At 47.4% G+C, this 25,631-nt stretch overlaps 1 protein-coding gene across 2 annotated transcripts in view; it reads left to right on the forward strand.

Annotated features, from left to right (window-relative positions):
• The window catches only part of DCDC2C (doublecortin domain containing 2C), a 133,755-nt gene that overhangs the window by 25,216 nt on the left and 82,908 nt on the right, over positions 1–25,631 (forward strand). Inside the window, exons 3-5 of one of the 2 annotated variants that reach the window (XM_023198370.3) lie at positions 1,338–1,414; positions 11,937–12,065; positions 25,003–25,140. In XM_023198370.3, the coding sequence (XP_023054138.2) occupies positions 1,338–1,414; positions 11,937–12,065; positions 25,003–25,140 (344 nt within the window). The remainder of the gene's footprint in view (positions 1–1,337; positions 1,415–11,936; positions 12,066–25,002; positions 25,141–25,631) is intronic. The other variant, XM_031934229.1, reaches the window with a different exon arrangement.

Consider the following 25,631-nt stretch of genomic DNA (forward strand, 5'->3'; position numbering starts at 1 on the left):
GAGCAGAGAGTGATGAGGCTGCCCGGTGGATCGCGGAGGGAGATGAGCAGAGAGTGATGAGGCTGCCCGGTGGATCGCGGAGGGAGATGAGCAGAGAGTGATGAGGCTGCCCGGTGGATCGCGGAGGGAGATGAGCAGAGAGTGATGAGGCTGCCCGGTGGATCGCGGAGGGAGATGAGCAGAGAGTGATGAGGCTGCCCGGTGGATCGCGGAGGGAGATGAGCAGAGAGTGATGAGGCTGCCCGGTGGATCGCGGAGGGAGACTGCACCCAACGGTGTTGTCGCCAAGACGATGGTGACCGTGGGAGGTGACAGAGTGGGACCCTGGCCAGGATCCCTTGAGTGGATGTTGCCATCTTGCAAGTGAGAGAGGTCGGGGGTGGGGGTGTGTGAGCCAGGCAGTGGGACTGCAGTGGAGGTGTGGGCAGAGGCAGACGGGGTCTCAATCCAGGGGAAACCAGGGGAGGGAGGTGTGAAGGGAGCCCACGCTTCTTATCCTGGTGGGCTGGGGATGTAGAGACGAAACACGGACAGGGGAGCAGCTCTTCAGAGGAATGCCGGGCCTGAGGTGCTGGGGTGTCCTCCGGTGAGCCTTAGCCTTGTGGGTGGGACCAGGACCCTGTCACTTGGCACGGGGTTGGGGGTTAACATCCCTTCCCAATCAGAGCTCCCCCCATTTGCTTTTCTGCACATTGTTAAAGAGCAGGGCTGTGAGGATGACTGGCTTTGCTTACCTGCGACAGGTCTCAGTAGTTCTTTTCCCCTTTTGTGTCTTATCGGCCGTGGACCTGAGACTGAAGCTGTCACCAGGCCATAGTGGTTGGCCCGGCCTCTCAGGCTGCATTCACCGCAAACAGGAGAGAAGGCGGAGGGGCTCGCGCCTCCTGGCCAGGACATTCTGGTTGGAGTCTTGTAATGAAATTAGAAGCGACATGTCCGAATGGGGCCCCATAACCTGACCAGCAGAGCTCCTTGGCATAGTAGGCCATCGACGCATGCTTCGTAGGGACCATGGGGAGCCTCCCTCGCACGGATGCACAGCCTTTGGTGGCACCTTTGCCCGTCAGCCCGGCCCCCGCACCCTGCACTTCTCTCCACGTGCAGTGCAGAGCCCTCAGCCCCAGACCACCTCGCACTGCACTTGCTGGGATCTTCTCCTCCCCCACCACCCGGTCTGCCTTTCTCTGCATCCCTCCTGGACCCGCCTCTGGGTGTTCTATTGACAAAGGGATTCCCCCCTTTTCTTATGTTTTGGGGCAGTGCTGTGCACACTGTTGAATTTAACGAGTGTTGGCTAATTTGAACTGAATTCTCAGGCTTATTTTTTCCTTTTTCAGATCAAACCGGTGGTGCATTGTAATATAAATGTGCCTTCCAAGTGGCAAACATATCATCCTATATCTCGACATATAAAGTGAGTACAATATTATGGGTGAAAAAAATCAAACTGTGCCATAGCTCCCTAAAAACAATACTTTCTATCCTGACAAATGCCCCTTAGCCCTCTTTCTGTCTCCCCTCCCTTCCCCTCTCCTCCCCTCCCTTCCCCTCCCTTCCCCTCCCCTCCCCTCCCCTGGCTGTCTCCTGCTCTCACTCCCTGACAGGTGATTTCTTTTTCCTAGACTGCCTTCTCTCTGATTCAGCTGTTCATGTGCTACCTTTTCTTTCTCCTCTTGAGCCCTGATTTTGGAAAAGAAAAACAATCGAATCACCATGCCATTGTTTGCAAAACAGTTCGCCTGGGGATGCGAAGATAAGAGCATCATACACACAGCTCAGTTTTAGGCTCTGAAGTTTTGTTTTGATGTTTTTTTAAATGTAGCAGTTGCAGCTGCAGCATGTTGAAGGGAAATTTAAAAGCTGTTTCCCCCACCCCTTGACCTCTTGCTACCAAAAGGCCCTTGTGGGCTACGGCACATCCAAGTCAGGTGTTGCTACAGGAGCGGAGTGCATTAGAGCTTCATTGGCCGCTGCCCTGGGATGCTGCTGGTAGTGCCAGGCACCGAGGTGCTCAGTGGGAAGCATTGAGGATAGTTGTGATCACTGTGTGCATCCATCTGCATTATGTTTTGGGGGTTGGAAAAAGACAGCACAGTTGACTAAAACTAAACGTTGGTTTACATCCTGGCTTTTGGTCTTACCCGCTTGGGACCTGCGCCTGCTGCTTCGCTCCGAGGCTAAGGCTGTCTCCCACTGTGGAAAACAGGGCTGAAAATAACTGCCACACACTGTGGTGAGGGTTAGCTTCAGGAATGTTTGCAGCCAGCCCCACAGTGCTTGTCCCAGCGTAGCAGTTCTCTGAATGGCAGCTCTTCCCCCTCATCCTTTTATTGGGATGTTTTAGTATTTTAGTGATTACAGGCCCTGGCATGGACATCTTTCCATCTTACCATGTTCTGGTCTAAATGGAAGGAATTTCAGCGAGTTTCCAGAGAATGCTGAGCTCTTCATGTGGGGGTGCCAGCCTTGTGTGAGCCAGAGTCACCTCTACCACTTCCCCTCTCAGTCCTGGAAGAGGGCTTGGAGGCTCATGAAACTGGAAACCCCCTGATTCACCCGACAGGTCCCCAGGCTGGGAAGGAGGAAGATGAAGGAAGTGTGACCGTGAATTCGCCAAACTTGGCCCCTTGCGCTTTTCCGTAAAATCTCAACGACCGTTTCTTTAAAAGACCTTACTTTAAGCTTCCGCACGGGGGCCACCTAAATACACAGATCTTTCCACACCACTTTTCATGTATCTAAGAGCTGTTTTGAAATAATAAGACACAGTATTTCTGAATTTTGTTAGTGATGTCTTTCCTGCAGAACGTACCGCAACCTCAGGGAACATCGTTGGTTTGTGGGTCCTTCTTGACAAAAACACCATTCCTAAAGCCACATTTCATGTGTGTGACCCAGGCCATCAGTGATCCTCACTCATTTGACAGACATCATTATTTTTTTCAATGAGAAACCATGCACTCTGGTAGCATTTGCCCATCCTTTGTCTTGGTGTGTTGGAAGTTCCACTAGATGGACCCAAATATCCATCTGAGTGCAGAGTCCTTCCTACCACAAAAAAAAAAAACCTGATCGTGTTCCTTGGAGTCCTTGTCACTATAAAAACACATAAACAATAGTTATGACGGCTTTCAGAAGCTTAGATGCTCAGAAGAGAAAGGCAGGGTGTGACCCTGGTCAAGAGGAGAGTTGGCGAGGGAGTGGCTTGTTGAGCGGTGTTCTGCAGCAGCTGGATGCTGGAGAGAGAACCTGGGGCTCCCCTGACGAGGTCACTGGGGAATTGAGCTGGTGGTGAGTGCATGGGTTGGAAGTCACTGATTTGGAGGTCAAGGCTCAGATTGAAGCCCTGGTTCTGGCACTGACTGAGCCGTGTGGCCTGAGTCACTTCTCTTGCCTGGTGTTCTCTCTGATGTACCTTGTCAGTGGTACATTCCACTTATGTCATTCCACTTATACTGGCGTGGAAAACACCCTGAGTCGTGAATGAGCCTTGGGAGAAAAAGGGTTTAAAAGGTCTTCTGTCATTTATTTAGAAGTGAGCTGGCAAAAATTGTCTGGGCCTTGGGGTGGTTTTACTTGGGGACTCCCTGCCCTTCACAGGGAGCCTGAGACCTGAGGGAGCAGGGGAAGAGAAGAGCCCACCCCAGGCCTCCTCTGTGAGGAGGAGGCACATTCGTGACAGACAGAACTGGAGAAGAAGGGGCCATTGGTCCTGGCTCTCATTGCGAGACTGATGTCAAAGATAGATACAGCTGGACATTAGTGAAAGCAGTGAAAACAGATTTTATTTAGTAACTACTGATAGTTGGGGAAAGAGCCGAGTTCCACTCTGATTTGTGTGGAAGTGATTTGGGCATTTTAAAGGGGCAATGAGAGATGGGAGCAAGTGGGGCCTCAGGAGAATCAGAGAAGTGGAAAAGTACAAAGAGTTGGTCGGTGAAGGTGGCCAGGCAGCTGGTCTGCAAGCTGGCAGTTCTGGAAGTTAGGATTCTGTCCTCCGCCAGAGACTGGCAGACAGGCCCTGTCCTGCCTGATGCTTGCAGTTCAAGGGAAGGATCTCAGGTGCGGGAAATGTGTCTGCATTGCAAGAGATGCAGATTTGTCAGTGCTGTAAGAGAGGTCGGGGCCTCTTAGGTGTTGGCTGGGATGAACAGTAAATGTTCCTGGCAGCCCTGGGTTTTCACAGGTGGGTGTTTAGTGGTGGGGCTGGGGTCATCCTGTGGCCGTGGCTTGATGCTGCTGGGCACGTGCTAGAGTTCGGTTGTATCTCAGTGCAGGAATTGGGACGGAGTTGTCATAGGCCAGAGTTCTGCGAAACTCAGTCCCTCTTCTTGTTCATGAGGAAGAGCGGATCCATTCCTTGTAGAACCACCACCACCTGTCATAAGGAGGACTTGAGGAGAAGGGTCCAGCCACTGCTTCCAGCTGCCATGTGTTCAGGGGGAGCTGAGAGACAGCCGAGGAGCACAACCCTCCCACGAGGGTGGTATGTGTCAGGAGATGAAGGCAGGACCATCAGGACGGATACAAAGAAGCCAGAGGCCAGGCACATTGGCTCAAGCCTGTAATCCCGGCACTTTGGGAGACTGAGGCAGAAGGATCACTGGAGCCCAGGAGTGTGAGACAATCCTGGGCAACATAGTGAGACCCCATCTCTTGAAAAACAAAAAAACAAACAAAAAGAGAAAGAAACTGAGTCCCTTAAGGAGCTCCCTAAACCATCCAGTAAGTGGAGGAAATTATTTAAAGGGAGATCCAAGTCAATCCTTTTCTGGAGGGTGTAAGCTGTGTTAGCTATTGTGCCCGACTGCCACTGCTATTACTTGAGACCGTCACTACAGCAGTTGCTACTGTTACTGCTTGAGACCGTCATTATGACTGAACGAAGGGACGAACGTAGAAATAATAACAAAAAACAAAAGGAACTGTTTTAAGGAAAGGACCAGGGGAAGAAGAGAGCTCCCTACTTCTAGTGAGCAACGGCAGCCCCCTGACCTTCCACAGCCCTTCCAATTTATTGGGTAGAATGAGCAGGGAGAAGGAGATAACGATTGGTCAGCTGCTTAATTGATCACAGGTTTATATTATTACTAATAGGCATCAATGATGCCTAATCATAAGAAACACTTGTGCCTGGGTCATGACTGTCCTCTGCGGTCCTTCTGGGTGGCGTAGTTTGTCAGTTTGCCAGCATTCTGCATTTATGAGAAACAGTTTGCTGCTTACTCATATAGTCTCCAGTGGCATACTGAGTTGATCATGACCCTCACTCTTTCAGCCTCCAACAAGTTATGTCTTGGGTGTGAGTCTTTGCTGTGACTGTCTCTTGACAAATTTCCTCTCAAGTGTTGACTACAAACAGGTGGCACTGAGGACTGACTTGTGCACGAACACTTCCCTGGCTTCCGGTCAGTAGTCTGAGGCCAGTCCGTTTTGTGGAGTCATTTTGCAAAGTTCTGACACTTCTGAGGTTAATGATGCAGCCACTTGTCCTAAGTAGGAGACAGAATCTTCCAGTTCTGTGGGGGCTAGCTTTGCTGACCCGCTTTGTAACCTTATGGTGTATCCGTCACCACAGGCAAGGGTGCAGTGGGAGGAACAGACCACCCAACCAGGCTGGCTCCAGGCAGCAGGTCCTTCCAGAACCCACTTAAGGTGGCTTCCCGTCCACAAGTCTCAGGACCAGCAGCTGGGGCAGCACTCACGTTTCTGAGTCTCCTTGGCGAAGTTTCTCACGTTTCTCCATTTGAAGGTCGGCATTGGCCACGTGACAGGCGCCCATCCACTGGCTGGAAGCACTTTCTATGTCTTATGACCACACCCACAACAATAACCCTTATGAGCATAATTGGGTTGGTCATTGCCTGCACTGGTTGTGACAGAGGCTTGAAGGGCTAACCGGGAGTAGATCCCAAAGGGAGAAATGTAATATAACCATCATCTTCTCACTGATTGGGCATTTTAGTCCTGTTTAACCAGCAATTCCCTTTGCCTGATTTCCTTGCCAAGTAATTTCCTGTGATGTTGACATCATGGGGTGTTGAAGGAAGATGATGTCTACAGGGAGTTTGGCCCTTACACTGAGCCCCTGTTTCGTGAGAACAGAATGTGTCTTGCTACAGGGACATGGAGGATTCCCTGTGTCCCACAGACAGGCTATGTCTGTTAGACTGATTTCCCGTGAACTGTCGTGTTCTTGAGCTCACGAGGCCATGTCATAGTCCCAGTCTTGGGGGCCTTGAAGTTACAGTTTGGTGCCACTTCAGAAGGGGACTGCTGTGGTCATGTGTATGGGATGTTTCCTGTCAGGACCATATCTATGAGTATGATGAGGCCATTATGAAGGAGGTCCCAGTTTCAGGACTGAGTAGGGTAGAGGCAGTGAGTGCAAACCCAGGAATTCATCTGTTAGTCTCATCGGCTGCTTGGTGATCCGAGAGGAGGAGGTAGTGATGACCGCACTAGGAAAGCACAAGCAGTGTGAGATGGAGGGAACCAGGGAGGGCCCAGTAGAAGGCTGGATGTGGTTCAGGGGACTGAGGAGTAGTTGATGCATTTGGGAGGAAGATACAGGAATCGTGGGAGAAGATTTAGTCTGTTGGGGAGTATGAAAAGGCAGGGGAATCTGTGGGCTCTTGTTCCATGATCTTGGAGAGAAGCCAACCATGTCGTGGCATCACCCGCTTGTTCCACGGTTGTTGGGACAGTCGTCTGCCTCTGGCTGTCATCTGCGGCCCGAGGCTGTCAATAGAACTGTGGTTTGAGATCTCCGGTTGGAATGCTTTCCAGTCAGCAGCATCCTTATATATATTTTTCAGCCATGAGACACGGACAGAGGTTGAACACCTTGTAATTTGGCAGCAATGAACAAAACAGCACAAGGCCTTTCTTGTGTGGGGTTCAAGGTTAGTTTCCTGATGGTGGCATTTCCAAAATACCAGATCTCATACTTTCAAACTGTGTAAAGGCTGATCAAGGAGTTTGAGGAGAAAGATGGCCTTGATTTGTTGATTGTAGGACTGTGTACTTAATTAACTCTCGACAGTGTCTGAGGATGTCAGACTGTGTTAAATTGGAATCTCCTGTTAGCCAGGAGGTGTAGGGCATTCTCGTGGTCTTCCTGTAGTGGTTTCAAAGGGGGACCGTTTCTGAGGAGGATGGGGTGAGGATCTGGGAGTCACAAGAAGGATGGGTAACACCCATGGCCATGGACAACCCAGTTCCTCAGACAGCTTAGCCAGCTTGGACTCTGGATACGTGGGCTCTTCCTAAGATGCCTGATGACTGAGGCTGTGATGGCAATGGAGTCTTCGACTAATGTGTTGTATTTATAATTGCTTATGTAATTTTGCTAGTGAAATTTGATCTTTCATTAGAAGTTATAGAGGGGGTACCCCAAGTGGGATAGATTACTTCCAGGAAAATGTTGGCAACTGACATCATGGAGACATTTTGGCAGCAGAAAAGCCTCCAACCGTTTAGAAAACATGCAAATCAGTGTGGGGACATACTGGGGACGTATTGGCTGCTGGGCCTCTGGTAATTGGATAAAGTGTATTTGACAGTGAAGGAAGGGTCCAGGGCAAGCTGTTCCCCTTCCTCAGCCCATATTTAGAATTTTCCCAGGGGTATGTTTCTGGCAGAGGAAGTGAGGGGCAGCTGCTCGGTCCAGATAAAAGCTAAAGGGTTCAAGCTATTGTTTGTCCAGAATGCCCTGCATTTGCACCTTTCTGGGAGGAGTCAGGTGTAAACACAAACAATGACTCTGGTGATAGATTTGAGTGGGCCATGTGTATTTCCTGTGTTATTTCCTTGGGAGGCATCTTGAAGAAGTTGTTTCCTTCAAGGGAGGTGTCTGTTTGGGTTGTTATAACAAAATACATGAGACTGATGATATTTGTTAAGAAATAAATAATTCGGTGCGCCATCAACAGTTCACATCAATGTGTTTCACATTAATGGCAGATTGGATAAATGCCTGATTTTTGAATATTCATTTTGAGCAATGAGATTGAAGTAAAGTAAAAAGAGAATTAATGTTTGTTTTTACTCCCTTGTCAAAGGGTTTGATTTGTATTACAGATAATTGTATGTGCAACTTCTCTATCAGATTGCAAGTTTTTGTTGGCAGAGAGTTGAGGAAAATTCAAAGTGTGAAGAAAGAGGAGAGATAATGAAATTAAATTGAGATGAACTATATGATGAGATGTATTCATCCCACTCCAAGGGCAATAAATTTTTTCCACTTGTCTATCTGGGAAAAAAAAAAAAGTCTCTTGGTTTATATCACTAGTTCTGTAGTGATTCCCCCAGAAGGAACCAGCGTCGCAGTTTCTGGTCTCTTTCTAGGATGGGCCATGAATGGTCAGGCGTTTATAGGTATATGTGTACTGCATGCACTGTTGTGTATCTTCACTTTTTTGTAACCCCCCAATTTATCTTGGATATGTTTTTTTATCAGCATATATAAATTGTGCTTTCAAAAATGAGTACCAGGTATTCAAAATTCACACGTACCAGTGTTTATTTACCAGTGATGGGATTTGATGTGTGCCCATCCACAACCTATCACAGACTTGCAAGGAAACTTTTCTGGCTGTTTTAGATGGAGTTGTTTGTTCAGCTACCTGGAAGATGGATCATCTCTGCCTGAGCAACACGGGCCCCAAACCCATGAAATTGGTCTAGCTTCATTCTTCAGTTCAACCAGCAAACTTTTAGAGATGTGTGAAGTCCATTTCTCCCTCTGAACTTGCCATTTCCTAGTTTATAAATCAGAGATTATTGTTTCTTCTCTTTATCTTAAAAATTCAAAAAATTTTACAGATTTTTCTATTTACAGGCTTATTATAAAAATGCGGAAATCTAGAAAAGCATAAAGAATAAAATAAAACTCTCCAGTTATCCCATCCCTCAGAGACAAGTGATACAGAAGCGCTGGGAAGGGAAGAGTGTGGTCCCTTTAAACGATACAGAAGGGGGAAGGGAAGTGCTGGGGAGAGGAGGGCGTGGTCCCTGACTAGGGCTCCACCCAAGGGACCTGCGTGAGGACAGGCATTTTTGTTTCCCTGCCCAAATGTTGCATTTCCCAAGACCACCCTGGCCTGCCATGCCCCCATCCTGTGCCTATAAAAAGTTGAGACCCTAGCAAGGCAGAGACAGAAATGGCTGGACGTGGGGAGGAGCACATCGGCGGAGGAACACACAAGTGGTGCATCAAGAGGGACGCACTAACAGGCACCAGCACAGCGGCGGGCCACCAAAGGCAGACCAGCACGGAGTTTGGCTGGGGCAGTTGGAGGAGCCTTGGGGTGCTGAGAGGCCCGATTCCAGGGAAAAACCATCTCCCTTTTGGCTCCCCCATCTTCTGAGAGCTACTTCCACTCAATGAAACCTTGCACTCATTCTCCAAGTGCACATAATGGTCCAATTCTTCTGGTACACCAAGGCCAGAACCCAGGATACAAAGCCCTTTGTCTTTGCCACAAGGCAGGGGTCTAATTGAGCTGATTAACACAAGCCACCTAGGGCCAAACTCAAAAGAGCAGCCTGTAACACACACCCCCTGGGGCTTCAGGAGCTGGAAACATTTACCCCTAGACACTGCCATGGGGTGGGAGCCCCACAGCCTGCCCGTCTGGACGCCCCTCTAGGGGTTTGAGCAGCGGGGCCCTGTAGAAGCGAGCCACATCCCCATCGCTCGCTCTGCTAGGGGGACAAGGGAACTTTTCCTTCTCACAACCACTATTAACCCTAAGGCACCTTCACTCCTCGTGCTCTTTCTGTAGCCCACTGTTGTGGTTTTGTCTACGACATTAATTATATTTGATCCTTTTTCCCCTGTAGATACAAATTCTGCATAAACAAATTTTAATGGCTGTATACTTTATGGTGTGGCTGTGGCATAATTTATTTAACCAGTCTTCCATACTTAGACATTTTATATTTTTGACTTCATACATAATTCTGTGAGAAAGACCTTCACCTCTAAATCTTTGTCCGCTCTCCTGTGGGGTGGATTTCATGGTGTGGGATGAGTGGGTCGGTGGTTATTGATCCCTTATATTACATTGATCTGTTTTGCCAAAGTGTTCTTCAAGAAGACTGTGCTGATTTTCAGCTGCATCAGCAGTGGGTTGGTGTGCCTATTTCTCAATACTCAGGATAAGACTATACATTAAATTTCTTAAAAATTGAGACAAAATAATAGCAAGACCTTGTTTAAACATTTATTATTTTATTCCTCTTAGTAATCTGTATTTAGAAAAACTTGCAGCCTAAACCAATTAGGAAAACCAGTAGTTGAAAACACTGTAGCAAATCTTTATTGTAATTGTACTAGCACATGGATAAACTCTGATATAACTTGCATAGAACATTTCTTTTTATGACTTCTTGTGGGCAGCATCTTAAATATGGAATAAGTTGGACTCTGGGTTGATTGGAAGCCTCTTTTGCCACAAAACCTTAGCAGAGAAAATAGATTCTCTTTATTGTGACAAACATATTAAATTAAGATTTATATTTACTCTACAGAGAGATATTTCTCAAATTCTAAGTTATTTGCATTTAAGGAAAAAGACAAAAAATGGCAGTAACAGTAAATTATAATATAAAAAAATTTAATGTAAAAAAATTAACAACCAGAATTGCAAAGTTGAGCTTACATATTGTTAAAGGATATCAAGGATATCATTTATTCTTTTTAGACTTAAACAATATACCTTGTATTTTACATTATTTTAATGGGAATTACAAGAGTCTGAAACTATTGCATGTGTCTTTGATTATGGCATAGTCTCATGAACACTACTAACTTTGTGTTGGGTTTTGAAAATCTTCTAAGCACTTCCTCTCCCTCAACACATAGAAGCAATAAACTAACACCCCTAAGATTATACTGAAGTTGCCTTAAAACTCAGGAGTGAAATAAGCGGTTTCCATCATTCTTAGCAAACTATCACAAGACGAGAAAACCAAACACCGCATGTTCTCACTCATAGGTGGGAACTGAACAATGAGCTCACTTGGACTCGGGAAGGGGAACATCACACAATGGGGCCTATCATGGGGAGGGGGGAGGGCGGAGGGATTGCATTGGGGAGTTATACCTGATATAAATGATGAATTGATGGGTGCTGACGAGTTGATGGGTGCAGCACACCAACATGGCACATGTATACATATGTAACAAACCTGCACGTTATGCACATGTACCCTAGAACTTAAAGTATAATAAAAAAAAAAAAAAAAAAAGAAATAAGCGGTTTCTATTAACTTTTCAAAGGAATGCATATTATTTTCTTTGGGAGATGATCTCGGCTCCAGAGAAAGGGAAAGCAGCTACATTATTGAAGGCAACATTGTCTGCCTGTTTTCCAAATGGACACAATTTTCTTTCATTTTACCCATTAGAGTAGTGGGAGACATGTTTTATAAAAAGCGGAGTTATGTTCTATTCATCTGGGCATTTTAGATTTTATAAAATGCCCAGATTTTTATCAAGCTGCCCAGAATGTCACAACTGTGGAGTTGGAGCCCCACAGCCTGCCGGTCTGCATGCGCCCCCTAGAGGTTTGAGCAGTGGGGCACTGGAAAAGCGAGCCACGCCCCCATCGCATGCTCTAAGAGCGGGACAAGGGAAATTTCCCGTTTCACAACCACTATTAACCTTAAGGCACCTTCACTTTCTGTGGCCCACTGTTGTGGTTTTCGTCTACAACAAAAACATACACACACACACACACCTGTCACCAGGCTCTGTGACATTCTGTACAGCTTGATGAGGTCCTCAATAGGGCATGATATGTAGTATTGGAGGCTGCTTAGTGCATCCCATTGTTTTTACAGTTCTTTAATTATATATATATTGAATTTTCAATGTTTCCTCCTGAAACTGAACATATTAATGGATGCTTTTCTTTTTATCCTTGCAGTGTTTTTACAAATGGAAGATTATTTATTCCACCTGCAAAAATCATTATACCCAAATTTAGTCTGTCCGATTGGGACATCGTGCTGGCCAGGATCGGAGAAAAAGTCTTCCCTCTAGGAGGCGTTCGGAAGTAAGGAGACTCTGGCCTATAGGACAGCCAGGGGGCGGCAGCTTGTGTTTATTCTTTTCTGTGAGAGTTTTCTGCCTGGACCAGCAAGGTCTAAAATGATTCACCATAAACTCTTAATTTTCATTCTTCAAGCAGATAGTATTTTTTCAATATTGGTATTATGCTTACTTTTAACCAGCCTCATTCATTTATTCATTCAGCAAACCATTGAGCATCTACCGTGTGGTAGGGGTGGAGAATACAGCATTGCAAAAAAGAGTCCTGCTCTCTGAAACCCCTACTGAGTGGGCCAACCATTCAAGTTGCTAGAATGCTGCAGTTGGTGTATATATGTGTGTGTGTGTGTGTATATATATAATGAGGCCTCCCAGTTGGTCTGGAGGAGCCAGGCCTGTGGGAGCTGGTGTTTGGATTGAGTCTTGGCAGAGATGGGGGAAATGAATTCCATGGGACAGAAGAGCATGTGGGAGGGAGGTAGTGTGTGTAATGGCTCCTAGCATGGGCTTGGGGGTCTGACGTGGAGCAAATCCCTCCGCTGTCGGTGTCTGTGTTACCTCAGGCACATTCCTAACTCCTCGATGCATGTTTTGTCATCTGGAAAACTGGAAGTAATAATACCTACTTCCAAGGGTCCTAATATGTGTAAAGTGCTTAGCATAACACACGATGCACAGTAGGCATGGAATGGGTTTGTGATTATGGTTGTGACAGTCGATGAGGCACAAACAAGCAGAGTGTGTTGAGGAAACACCACACTGTCGTCACAGGAATTCAGCACTATTGTGAGGGAAGCGGCCAGCCCCAAGGCCAGAACGTAGGTCCCATGAATACCTGACAGACTAGGCAGGGGGCTTGCTGTTGTGCAGCCAGTGGGTCCCATTTGCATGAACGAAAGCTCACCGTGGTGGTCGTCCATTGTAATGATGGATTGAAGGTGGGAGGTGAGAGATGGGCTATGAGTCAGGCGACTGTGAGGATAATCTGGATCGGCCTTCAGCTTTAACCACATGCACAGGCTGAAAGTGAAGGGATGGGAAAACTGTCCCATGCAAGTGGAAACCAAAACAGGGGCAGCTGGACTTACCTCAGACAAAATTGACATCATGTGAAAAACTGCAGCAAGAGATAAGGAAGGTCACCACATTATGTTAAAAGAGTCGGTCCATCAAGAATATACAACAGTTATAAATAGATATGCAACCATCACTGGAGCACCTAAATATATAATATGCAAGTATTACCAGAACTGAAGGGAGAAGTAGACAGCAATCCAATAATAGGAGGCAACTTCAGTACCCCCACTTTCAACAATGAATACATCATCCAGACAGAAAGTCAATAAGGAAACTGTGGGCTTGAATAACAATATAAACCCAATGGACTTAACAGACTGCAGAACATTCTGTCCACCAGCAGCAGAATACACATTCTTCTCACGTGTACACAGCATTCTCCAGGATAAATCATATTAGGCCACAAATCAAATCTTAGCAAATATAAGATTGAAATCATATCGAGTATTTTTTCTGACCATAATGATACAAAATTAGAAATCAGTAACAGGAGGAAAATTGGAAAATTCACAAATATGTGGAAATTTAACAATGCATTCCTAAACAACCATTGGGTCAAGGAAGAAATCAAAAGGGAAATAAAAAAAATATCTTGAGAGCAACAAAGATGGAAACAAATACTAGAACTTACGGGATTCGGCAAAACCAGTTCTAAGAGTGAATTTCATAAAGAAAATGCCTGTATTGGTCAGGCGCAGTAGCTCACACCTGTAATCCCAGCACTTTGGGAGGCTGAGGCAGGTGGATCACCTGAGGTTAGGAGTTCAAGACCAGCCTGGCCAACATGGTGAAACCCCGTCTCTTCTAAAAATATAAAAAATTGCCAGGCGTGGTGGCGGGCATCTGTAATCCCAGCTACTTGGGAGGCTAAGGTAGGAGAATCACTTGAATCCGGGAGGTGGAGGTTGCAGTGAGCTGAGATTGTACCATTGCAATCCAATCTGGACAACAAGAGCAAAACTCTGTCTCAAAAAAGGAAAAAAAAAAAAAAAAAAAAAAAAGAGCCCATATTAACGAAGAAGAAAGATCTCAAACAATCTAACTTTACACCTCACTTTTATTAACAGAATGAAAGAAATCACATGATCATCTCAATAGATACAGAAAAGGCACTGGACAAAATTCAACAACCTGTCACGATCAAAGCTCTCAGCCAATTAGTATACAAAGAATATATCTCAACATAATAAAAGCCAAACACGACAAGACCACAGTTAACATCATACTCGATGGTAAAATGCTGAAAGCTTTTCCTCTAAGATTAGAAACAAGATAAAGGTGCCCCACTTGTACCACTTACATTCAGCATAAGGCTGGGAGTCCTAACAAGAGCAACCAGATGAGAAAAAGAAACAAAAAGCATCCACATTGGAAAGGAAGAAGTCAAATAATCTGTTTGCAGATGATACAATTTTATATATAGAAAACCTGAGACTGTACCAAAAAACTGTTAGGATAAAAGAATTCAGTAAAGTTGCAGGTTATAAAACCAACATACAGAAATCACTTGTGTTTCCACATAATCTCAACAAGCTATCTGGAAAAGAAGTTAAGAGAAAAGTCCCATTTACTAAAGCATCAAAAAGAGTAAAATACTTAGGAATAAATTTAACCAAGCAAGTGAGAGCTGTCTACACTGAAAACTATAAAACACTGATGAAAGAACTTGAAAAAGATACAATAGATGGAAAGATATCGTGTTCATGGATTGGAAGAGTTATTATTCCTCCAATATTGTACTGGAGCAACCATACCAATGAGAGTTCTTTTCTGAGGTGGGGAGTCCTGCAGAGGAGCAGGTTTGGTTGTTGATAACAAGTTAAAGAATCAACGAAGACATGCCTGTGGGACCCCCAGGCCTGGGCTGCAGACGGAGATGGAAGCTGGAGTTTTCGACTGGGGATGTGTGAACTCAGTAGTCGGTGGAGCTCTGTGTGGGTGAGACCCCCGGGAGCTGGCCTGGAGAAGGTGGGCAGCTCGGGTGCCTGTGGGGTCTTCCATCAACTGCTTGTCACTTGGTGAGAGTGTGGGGCCGTTGTGGTCAGAGTTTTCACAAGAAGGCAGAAACGTCAAACTGTGTAAATCAAAGACAAGAATCCTCCTCTCATCGGTTCTTTTTATGCCCCTGTTCTGCCCGCAGGCAAGGTCTTGGGTATCCTATAAGGGCAGCTCTGTTTTCCTTGGCATCTTTCCGGCCTCAAGTTCATGCCCTCGTGGTCCTGATGCTGGAATGGGTTTCCACCTCTGGGTGGCCCTGCCCGTTGGTGCCTCATCTGACCACGTGGCACTTGATCCTGCCTTTGCCCCGGATGTGGTGGTTTGAATTCTTTTTGCCTTGTGTTCTGTGGCTATGGACTCCTGGCCGTCTGCCTTTCCCAGTCCTGGGTCCGCTAACTAGCTGGGGGTGGAGTTCTTGGGGGTACTTTGGAGTGGGAGATAAAGGGAAGCCACAGAGGGACGTGCAGAAGAGCTGCAGACTCCAGAGTGGAGGCAGCGGCCCGGGAAGGCACAGCCTGGACGCCTGGGCTGGATTAGCTTCCAGCGAACACCACAGCCGAGGCCAGGGAGACGAGATCTAGAATGTGCTCTCTGACTGCACTTAGCAGGTGGCCACTGGCACTGTGAGATGGAAGCCAGGTCCTGTGGACGGGCTGGAGGGGTGGATGAGAAAGCAGAGATGGGAGTGTAGGGGGTACATGTATGTGAAATAGGGAGAGAAGGGTGATGCGGGATTGTGGCTTGAGGGGCTCAGGGCAAAGACATGGTCACCGCTGAACACAAGGGGCCTGAGCACACCTCTCTCCCGAGGAGAAGGTGGAGGAAGGAGTGGGGCATAGGAGCCAGACCCTGAGCAGGTGGAAGAGGGTGTGACCTGGAGGATGGGTGGATGCGTAAGCCGTGCGAGGTGGGGGAGCCACTCTTCCTGCAAGGCAGGGGTGGAGGTGAGGATTGGTGCAGGTACAGAAAGCTTTAAGGTAGGAGGGAAGGAAGGTGGCAAATTAATGCCTAATGGACTCTAAAAAGGAGAAGGCTGTGTCTTGCGAAGGGCCAGAAGGAGAATGGGGGCAGCGGGAGGGCCATGGAATGGGAGGATTGCCGAGCAGGGTTGAGGGCCCTGCTGGACTGCGCGCCGAAGATTTGTAGCGGAACCAGCCTGTAGTTGCATGTACACGTACTGTACTTCATGTACTGTAGTTGCAGTACTCTCGGGCACTCAGAAGCTGGGGATGAGAGAGGAGAAGGCAGATGGGCGGTTGGTCCACGAGGTGAGGGCAGGGAGGGACAGGCAGGGACGGGGGCTCATGGCGCAGCAGGCGAAGCCGTTGTTGGTGTGGACGTGAAGCCAGAGCCAGTTGGGTGGCGTCAGACCCAGGGTCCGGCTGTTGGTACAGATTAGAAGAAGGTGAAGTGGAAGAGCGGGAGGCTGGGAGGCCAAGAGGCTGCAGAGGCAAGGTCAAGACATCCACCTGGGGACGCTTCTGGGCGATAATGAGATGTGAAGGACTGCCCTGGGAGGGCCTGAGAAGGCGCAGGGGAGAGGAAGATCTTCCAGGCTGAGAAGTGGGAACACGCCATGCAGCAAGGAGAGTTAGGAGGAGCCCGCCGCGGGCAGCGGTGGTCTCCTGATGGTGGCCGCTGGGGAGGAGGAGCAGAAACAGTTAATCCTGTCTTACGCTTTTGTCAGTTAACTCTCCCTTGGGGGTAGATTAAAAACATTCAAGAGTGATTTACAGTCAACAGTTGTGATAGCATCAGTGAAAACTGATGTCCTCTTTTGAGTAGGATGTAAACTGTTGAGCCGTTTAGAACAGTGGAGCGATGAGTAACCTCATGGCAGTGGCGACGAGCAGGTGGAAGTTAGATGCTTATGCACAAATCTGTACCGGGAATACCTCCATGCTCCCAGAATGCAGCTATAAATATTAGTGTATTATTCTCAAAGAAATAAAGCTGTGTGCAGTAGATAGACCTGTGTATACTTCTGGGAGAAGCCAGAAACGATAGTGGAAGAAATCTGTTTTTTATTTATTTACTTATTTTTTTTTTTTAGACTTGCTCTGTTGTCCAGGCTGGAGTGCAATGGCACAATCTTGGCTCACTGCAACATCAACCTCCCAGGTTCAAGTAATTCTCCTCCCTCAGCCTCCAGAGTACCTGGGATTACAGGCGCCTGCTACCATGCCTGGCTAATTTTTGTACTTTTAGTAGAGAGGAGTTTTCACCATGTTGGCCAGGTTGGTCTTGAACTCCTGACCTCAGGTAATCTGCCCGCCTCGGCCTCCCAAAGTGCTGGGATTACAGGCATGAGCCATTGCACCCAGCCTTGGAATAAATCTTAAGTATCACATGTAGAATGATAGTAGTGAAAGTAGCAGAGAAAATTCTTGTATGGTAGAAGTAAGGAAGGGAATAGAATATTTAAAGAGTAAAAAAGACATTAGATCAATAAGCTAATTTCTTTTTTTTCCTGGACTTAAATTAGCTTTTTATGGTTGAGTTTAGGAAAAGTGCAGAGCTTAGAAATAAAAGAAATGCTTAGAAAGTACTAATGCTAAGCTTGAAGGAGTGAAGCAATATGCACGTTAACAGAGTTAAAAAAATCAATGTGCGTGTTACTTTTGAATGGGAACTACAGCTACTGTTTCTCATGCATTTGAGAAATTATTTATATTTCTCTGTATTTATCATCCTTTAGATAATGCCAATATGATTCAGCTGAGATTTCCGTCACACCTTTTCCTTGTGTGGGTTAGAAACTAAGCCGGTTCTTTTTTTAGGAGACTCTGTTGCCCGGGCTCAGTGCAGTGGTGCAGTCACAACTCACTGCAGTCTTGACCTCCTGGGCTAAGAGGATCCTCCCACCTTAGCCTCCTGAGTAGTTGGGACTACAGGTATAAGCCACCACTCATGACTATTTTTTTTTTTTTTTTTTGTAGTGATGAGGTCTTGCCATGTTGCCCAGGCTAATTATTTGTAGTGTATTAAAATTCCTTGATTTATTGGATATTTGAACTTTTGGCATAATGCATCCAAATAGCCCAGAGAAATACTTAAGTGAAATTCTGTAAGTCTCTATGCGAGACGATTGCTGATCTCGGCTGGGAAAAGGTGCTCATAGAGGCTGTTGGCTGAACACCAGGGATGCAGCTGGGAGCAGAACAGGCTCGGTCCTCAGCCCCAGTGCAGCCCAGCAGAGAGGAAACATGTCACGTGAGCAGTTACAGCGAGGGCGGCATGTTCGTGAGAGGGAGCACACTGCCAGGGGAGCGCAGACTGAGAGACCTCCCAGAAGAGATGCGTGCTGTAAGAACTGGAGAACCTGGAGGAGTCGCGGCAGGAGGGTACCTTCTCACATCAGCACCCTGTGGGCCTCTTGTGCCTCACCTAGGCCAGGCCCTGGCCAGGGAAAGTGGGAGTGGATGGGGACCAGCATGACCCACTCTAAGAAAGGAATGATGTTTAGCATGGAGTGGGGGCCATGGAGGATGAAAGAGGGCAAGTTGCCTGAGGTCAACAGTTCTGAAAATTCTTTCCATGCTACCTGCTGGAAGGAAAAGGTGACGAGCTATTCTTGTGAATTTCTCTGAGACTAAAGTGGAATGATCTCCACTCTCCGTTTTCAATTTCCCACTGTTCGTTGAGTGTATACTCTGCACCGCACACTATTCTAGGAGCTGGGAGGTGATAAAACATCTGCAAGAACATGCTTCTTGACACTCAGGATCACACAGCCCTTGCTGGGAGACGGATCTCCTAAGGGAAACAGTTACACTGCAATCGGAGGCAGTGCTGGGGCCAGGCCGGTGAGAGAGAGGAGGACCTTGAGCTCCGTGAGAGTTCTCAGAGCAGAAGAGAGTTGAAGGAGGGTCTGTCCTGGGTTCTGAAGAAATGGGTAGTGGAAGTAAGGGAGGTGTTCTGGGGTGGGGGGACTGTGTGGACAATGGCCTGCCATAGGAGCGAGGAGGCGTGAGGGCCCTGAGGGAAGCAGGGCCTGGCCGTAGTGAAACTTTTTGGAAAATGCTGGGAGACAGGTATGGATACCCAGGGCTGCAGCACTTACAGATGGCCCTAGTGGCTACATGCAGAGTTTTATGATGTTTTAAGAGCTAATGATGAATGCCAGGGCGGGACATACATGTACACAGCACATGCATGTGTATTCCCATGGCCCACCCCTGTGAGCTGGCCCCTGGCCCCTCTGAGGCAGGAGCTTCCCGCCTTGGTTTCTGTGTAGGGCTCAGCGTCAGTCATGCTGCCCTGTATCATGGGCACAGCTGTCCCTTATCCACCAGCGGGTGTTTTGAACATCAGCGTCCGTGATTTAGGTGACAGTCATTCTGGAGAGACCATGGTGATCCACGAACTTGGGTTTACTCATCTTGACTAGACTGATTAGGAAAGAGAGGGGCCCGCACCCCAGAGGCAGTGAAAGGTCTGAGGGAGGTGAAGCGGACCATTGTCATGGAGCAGCCTGGCCACCGCTGTTAGTGGCAGCTGCTTGCCCCAGTGGATGTCACTTCTGGCTCAGCACAGCGTGTCCTGTGCATCTTCCTGGCCCAGGTAGTAGCCCCATCCCAGCGTAGGTGCAAGGTGCAGGGCACACACTGGACACGCTGGGTGTGGCCTGACCTTGCCCATCTCAAAGTAGAAGTGAAGTAGTCTTTGGCTGCACCACATACTGAACCTTTCTTTATTTGTTGATCGATTCAACAAATATTTATTGAGCGCTTGAGGGGTTTCCATCTAAGCCCTAAGGGGATGGGGTGAGTATGGTCCTCGCAGGGCAGACGTTGTCTAGTGGAGAGACGACAGATGCACGCTCAGGAGCAGATCCCTGATAAATGCCCCGCGAAGGGCGGCACAGAGAAATGAAGCAGGGCCGGGCTTGGGGTGAGTGAGTGAGCTGGTCAGGGCAGGCTTCTCTGAGGAGGTGACATTTGAGAACACATCTGAATGGCACAGAGAAGTAAAGCGCATCGTGATCTGGATGGAGATTGTCCCGATCAGAGGGACCCTCAGGCGCGCAGACTCCGCGGTGGGAAGCCACCGGTGGCAGGGCAGTGCCTGGTGAGGGAGGGCGGGAGCTGCTGAGTCCGGGAATGAAGACTGGCTTGTAGACCTCGCTGAGAGACTTGGGCCGTGAGTGTGGTGGGAATCCAGTGGCGAGTTCTGAGCAGGGAGTGTCATCACCTGACTACGGGGTGGGATGGAGACTTGTTTAGAGGCTCCTGCAGTGATCCTGGGGAGACCACAGTGGCTGGGGCCAAGGCAGACAGGTTGTGGCTGTGTTACTGATCAACCTCATGTAGGAATGAGTGAGTGAGAGGTGGGGGTGGGGTGGAGGTGGGGAGTGTGTGGTGGGGGAGGCGACGCGGGAGGGGAGAGGAGGGAGAAAGGAGGAAGACTCCCAGTCTTCTGATCAGAGCAGCTGGGTGACTGTCGGTACCATTCCTGAGAAGGGGAAGTGGGAGGAGGAACAGGTTTTGGGGGAGTTAAGAATGAATTTTTGGATGCGTCCAGTTGGCGAGGCATATTGGACGTCAGAGTGGGGATGTGCCAGGCTGGATACGTGAGTGTGAAGTCAGGGAAGAGGTCAGGCTGGAGAAACGGACACACGATCTGAGTGCTGTGGATGGTACTGGTGGTTGAAGGAAGAGGTCAGGCTGGAGAAACGGACACACGAGCTGAGTGTTGTGGATGGTATTGGCGGTTGAGGGAAGAGGTCAGGCTGGAGAAACGGACACACGAGCTGAGTGTTGTGGATGGTATTGGCGGTTGAGGTGCTGGGTGGGATGGAGTTAGTGTTGGAGGAGAGACCTGAAGACTGAGTCCTGGGTTCAGCTTCCTGATAAATAGCCCATCAACCTTGGACTATGGTTATTTGTGGACTTGTCATCTCTTCTCCACTATATTGTAAGCTCCTTAAAGTTTGGGACCCTGTCTGATAAATATATATATATTTTTAGTCCCTTAATAGTGGGGAAACTAGCTGAACTAACAGCTGAGACCCATGGACTCGGAGTCCAGGGTTCAGGGTGCCCAGTGAGACCCTGCTTCCAGAGATTTTGAAGCCTTAGCTGAAAATCAGGTCTATCTTTTAATCACTACATGGTCTTGAAAAGGAAGCTCATTAAACATAAATATTTTAAAATTCCTGTGAGATAGACTGTATCTTTATTTTGGGAAAACAGCCAAGTTGGCTGTTTATTGGTACAGGATTTAATTTAGAGATATTTACATTTTCTACTATATCCCCAATCTTTAAGGTTCATTAAAAATCATTTAATAGACATTTTTGTAATGTTTTCCAATTTACAAAACAATTTTGCAAATGGCTGTTTCATTTAGTCCTCAGATTTTCTGATACAAGTAATAATCGAAATACCTAGTGTTTAGTATTTTATGATGCAAAACACTTTGATTTATGTGCATGATCTCATTTGATATCCACTTTGTTGCTATTCATTTCTGTGAGACTCGCACTTCAGTAAACGCCGCCGTTCTCTGTATGTGACGTCCCGGCTCACATTTGTATGTCTGTGTAGGTGTAATCTGAACATCACGTACAGGCTCACATTTTCACATGGATGGATGTGTCATTTTCTATCTGGAACTTCCTTCCTGTCTTATCCCACTGAGGAATTTCTACTTACCCTTCACCCTGTGAGTAGACTTTGTACCTCTCTTTGAAGAAAATGAGGCCGAGATGAGTTTAGCGAAGAGTCCGAGGGGAACATGCCTGAACCATTTGTTCCTCCAGCACGTGGGAGGCCAGGTGTCCTGTTGGCCCTGTAGGGTTTAAACCACAGTTTGGTGGCCATGGCTCTGTCTCACTCAGCGGGCACCTCCCGAGTTTTGCATTGAGCCCCCCAGAGTCCTCTTCTTTGGTATCTATGGTTCCATCCCTGAATGAAAAGAACACAACTTCCTAGAAGCAAACAAATGAACGTGAAAACAACCAGCTTCATTCCTGCAAGGCCCCTGCTGCTGGAAGGAAAACCTGAAATGCCTTTGGTTTATGCGGAGACATATTCCAGTTGAGTTTTTTCAGGTGCATTTTTTACCGTTACCCAGTTGCTGACAGCTCGTTTTCTCCTCTATCCGCCTGCACCGCAAGCCATCAGCCCCACTCCTTGCCTTCCTCTGCCTGTTCCCGGCTCCATCATTCTGCTGGGCACCCAGAATCCCTGGACCCATGCTAGACACTGCACACATCTTCTCCCTCATCTGCCAGTCGCCAAGCCTTGGAGATTCTGAGCTGATTGATTTCTGCATCTTCCCCGTCCCCAGCCAAGAATATAAGCACAATTGTATGTCCTTTGGCTCCCCTCAATAGCCCCTATCTCATGGCTATGATCGAGAATTTGAAGTTTGGGTTATGATGAATGTGTTTTCTTTGATCTTAGCTTTTTTAAAAAAGACGAAGCAAATTGGTCCTTGTATTTGGTCACCTTTACTTCACACCATTCTCATAGCAACTCCTGGATTCACTGTCCCTCTTGTTTAACCACGTCCTCTAAAAATGTTCTTGGCATAGGTCTCTGTGTGGCAAATCTCCCGAGGCCTTGTAAGCCTGAGGACATTTTTATCTCGTCCCTTGTGTTTACCTGAAGGTCTGGCTGGCTTTAGTGTTCTTTCCTTCCAGATTTCGAAAATATCAGTGTCTTTCCTGTCTGTGTTACTGCCAAGAGGCCTCAGTCAGTCCTGTCCTGCCGGGCGGTGTGGCCAGATCTTCCTCCCCAACGCCTTGAGGATGCCATCTGTGACCTTGGGTGTCACAATGACAAGTTTTCCTATAGTTTCTGTTCTTTGACATCCATGGACTCTTTTACCTGTGGCTTGTCCTCTTTCCTCAATTCCAGGAAATTAGTTTTCATGATTTCTATACATATTTTCTCCTTCCACTCTTACTGTAACTTCCTTTTGGGATTCTTATCGCTGGTGTTGGCATGTCTGCTCACCCTCATTTCTTAGCTCTTCTTTTGCAGATCCTGTTTCTTCCTCCCTCCTTTCCTCTAAGGGCGTTCCTCAGTTTTACCTCCAAACAGCAGCTTGCACCTCCTCCATGTCCATTCTACGGTTCACCCCATTGTGATCTTTCTTTCCACGACTGGAGTTTCACATCAGTGTTTCTACTTGCTTCTGTGTTATGGTTTCATATTCTTGTTTCATGCTGGGAATATCTGCCATCTCTTTGATATCATTTTGCATATTTGTGTGTGAATTCTTGGTTCGTCTGTTCCCACCCTTCAGAGCCTTGCTGTTTGGCCCCCAGGAGCAGTTGCTTTGGGGACACCCTCTCCTTAGGACCACCGTCAGTCCCCCTCATCCCCTGGTGAGGCTTCTGCATGTTCCTGATTTACTCCTGGGGATTCTGGCCCTGGCTGTTCAAGTCCACCAGAGGGGACTGACTGTCCCCAGGTCCCGGCGGGAGGAGAACAGAATTCCAAGCATTGGGTTTATCATGGAAGCCTCTGCTCCAGGCAGGCCCCCAGGTGCAGCTCTGCCATGCCTCTCCCAGGTTCCCGTCTTGATGCCTCTGGGGTCAGTCTCAGGCAGCGGCTCTCGGGATGGGGTCCAGGAGCATCAGCAGCGTGTCAGCCAGGAGCTTGTTAGAAATGCCACACACAGGCCTTATCCAGGCCTCCTGAGCTGGGAGCTCTGCGGTGGGGCCCAGCACTCCGAAGCTGGCCTTCTGGGCAGCTCTGACACCCAGCTCTGCTGAGGGATAGGTTTTGTAGATTCCTCCTTTCCATGCCCCCTGCATTTCTTCTCTCGTTCTGCTCCTGCATTTCCTGCCCTAATTCATTCCTTCATCTCAGGCTCTTGCAGAAGCTCTGAGCCTCCTCCCACAGGGGCAATTCTTCCTCAGTCACGTCCTGGCCACAGCTGCCCGCTCACTAGTGCTAAAACATAGCCCTTATCCCCTCTTCCTTGGAAATCTTCATTCCGATGCAATTAATGATAAATGCTCCTCCCCGGAATTCAAGGCCCTTTGGAAACCTCCCCTGTCCTGCGCATTCACGGCTGTGCCTGCACCTCACCCTCAGTGACTGTCAGCTCCACTCCCCGCCCTGGGATCTGACTTTGTGCACAGCACCCTCTTGCCGAGATGGCTTCATCCCATCTGTACATGATGAAATCCCACTCACCCTCCCGACCCCATTGCAAATTCCTCCAGCTCTGTGAAGCCTGCAACTGGGCTCAGCCTTTCTCCTCTTGGACCCCAACTGTTCGCACTTCTCTTGTCATATTTAGCTTTGTAGGCTTTTGTGTGCTGCTGTTTTATGGTTTCATATGACTTTGGGGAGGCAGAAACTTTCTTATGCTTATTTTTATCAATGCATTGCCTACCTCATTGTCTTATGCATATGGAGGCTCAGCACTGAATTAATGGAATCATTTCTAAATAAACTAGTGAAGGAGTACCTGCCGAAAAGGATTACTGAGTAAAAAGTAGACTAATATTAGTCTTTTGGTGCTTATAAAAATGCATATTATTTGCTAATAAATCCTGGTTTGTTTTCCAAGTATTGTTCTAACAATATGGGCCAATTTGTACTAATTTTAGCTGTTATTAGTTAAAATTAATTGAACACTAACCAAGAGTGTAACACGTTCTCAAGAGCCTCTGAGCACTTGTATATAATTAAAAATATACTTTAATTCAAAAATCTAAAAGTGGAAAGCAAGTCTAATCCTGGAAGAGCAGCTCCCATCGGGTTTAACTGGCCCGTTTGGATACCACTTGCTCATGATGAGCACTGTTTCTCCAGCGGTCTGTGCACTAGTTGTAGTGTAGGCACAAACACTTGCTACTGGTCCTCAAGTCTCTATCCCATTTCTTCTCTCTGTTTTTACAGATTATTTACAATGAATGGACATCTTTTGGGCGACTCAAAGGATTTGCAAGACAATCACTTTTATGTTGCTGCGGGACTGGAGACCTTCAAATATTTTCCTTACTGGAAGTCTCCAAGGGTGCCCAGCGAGGTCCAACAGTGAGCATGCTTTGTACCTTTCTTTCCTGAGTTTTGGGGAAAAATTAGCCTTTTCCCAAGTATCTCTCCGAAATAGGTCCAGTTCAGCTATTGGTTATTTTTCAGTAGTGAAATGTAATATTCTTATATATGATACAATTTTTAGATTTTAAAAAATGAGGCCTGGGGGAACTGCTCTTGTATGATGTATTCACAAGGACAGCAAGATCTACATGGAGTCCACTGCTTTTCTCTGGGAGACCAAGAGTCTTAGAGATCAAGAGTTCAAATACGCGATACAGCTTCAGAGCTGATGCCAGGCACAGTTACGCCTGCCCGTGATGCACCCAGCATGATGCTTTGTTTTCTTAATTTGGCTTGCTTCCCCCATATCTGAAATACAGAATTGGTGCTGGATGTCAGTCTCTCCTGGTGAAAAAAGCCATGATTTTTGTAGTAATCCTGAGCATGGCTAAGCGGGTGCCCCACTGTATGTGTGTTTATGGACATGA

This window comes from Piliocolobus tephrosceles, chromosome 15, assembly GCF_002776525.5.
Source record: "Piliocolobus tephrosceles isolate RC106 chromosome 15, ASM277652v3, whole genome shotgun sequence".
NCBI classification, from domain to species: domain Eukaryota; kingdom Metazoa; phylum Chordata; class Mammalia; order Primates; family Cercopithecidae; genus Piliocolobus; species Piliocolobus tephrosceles.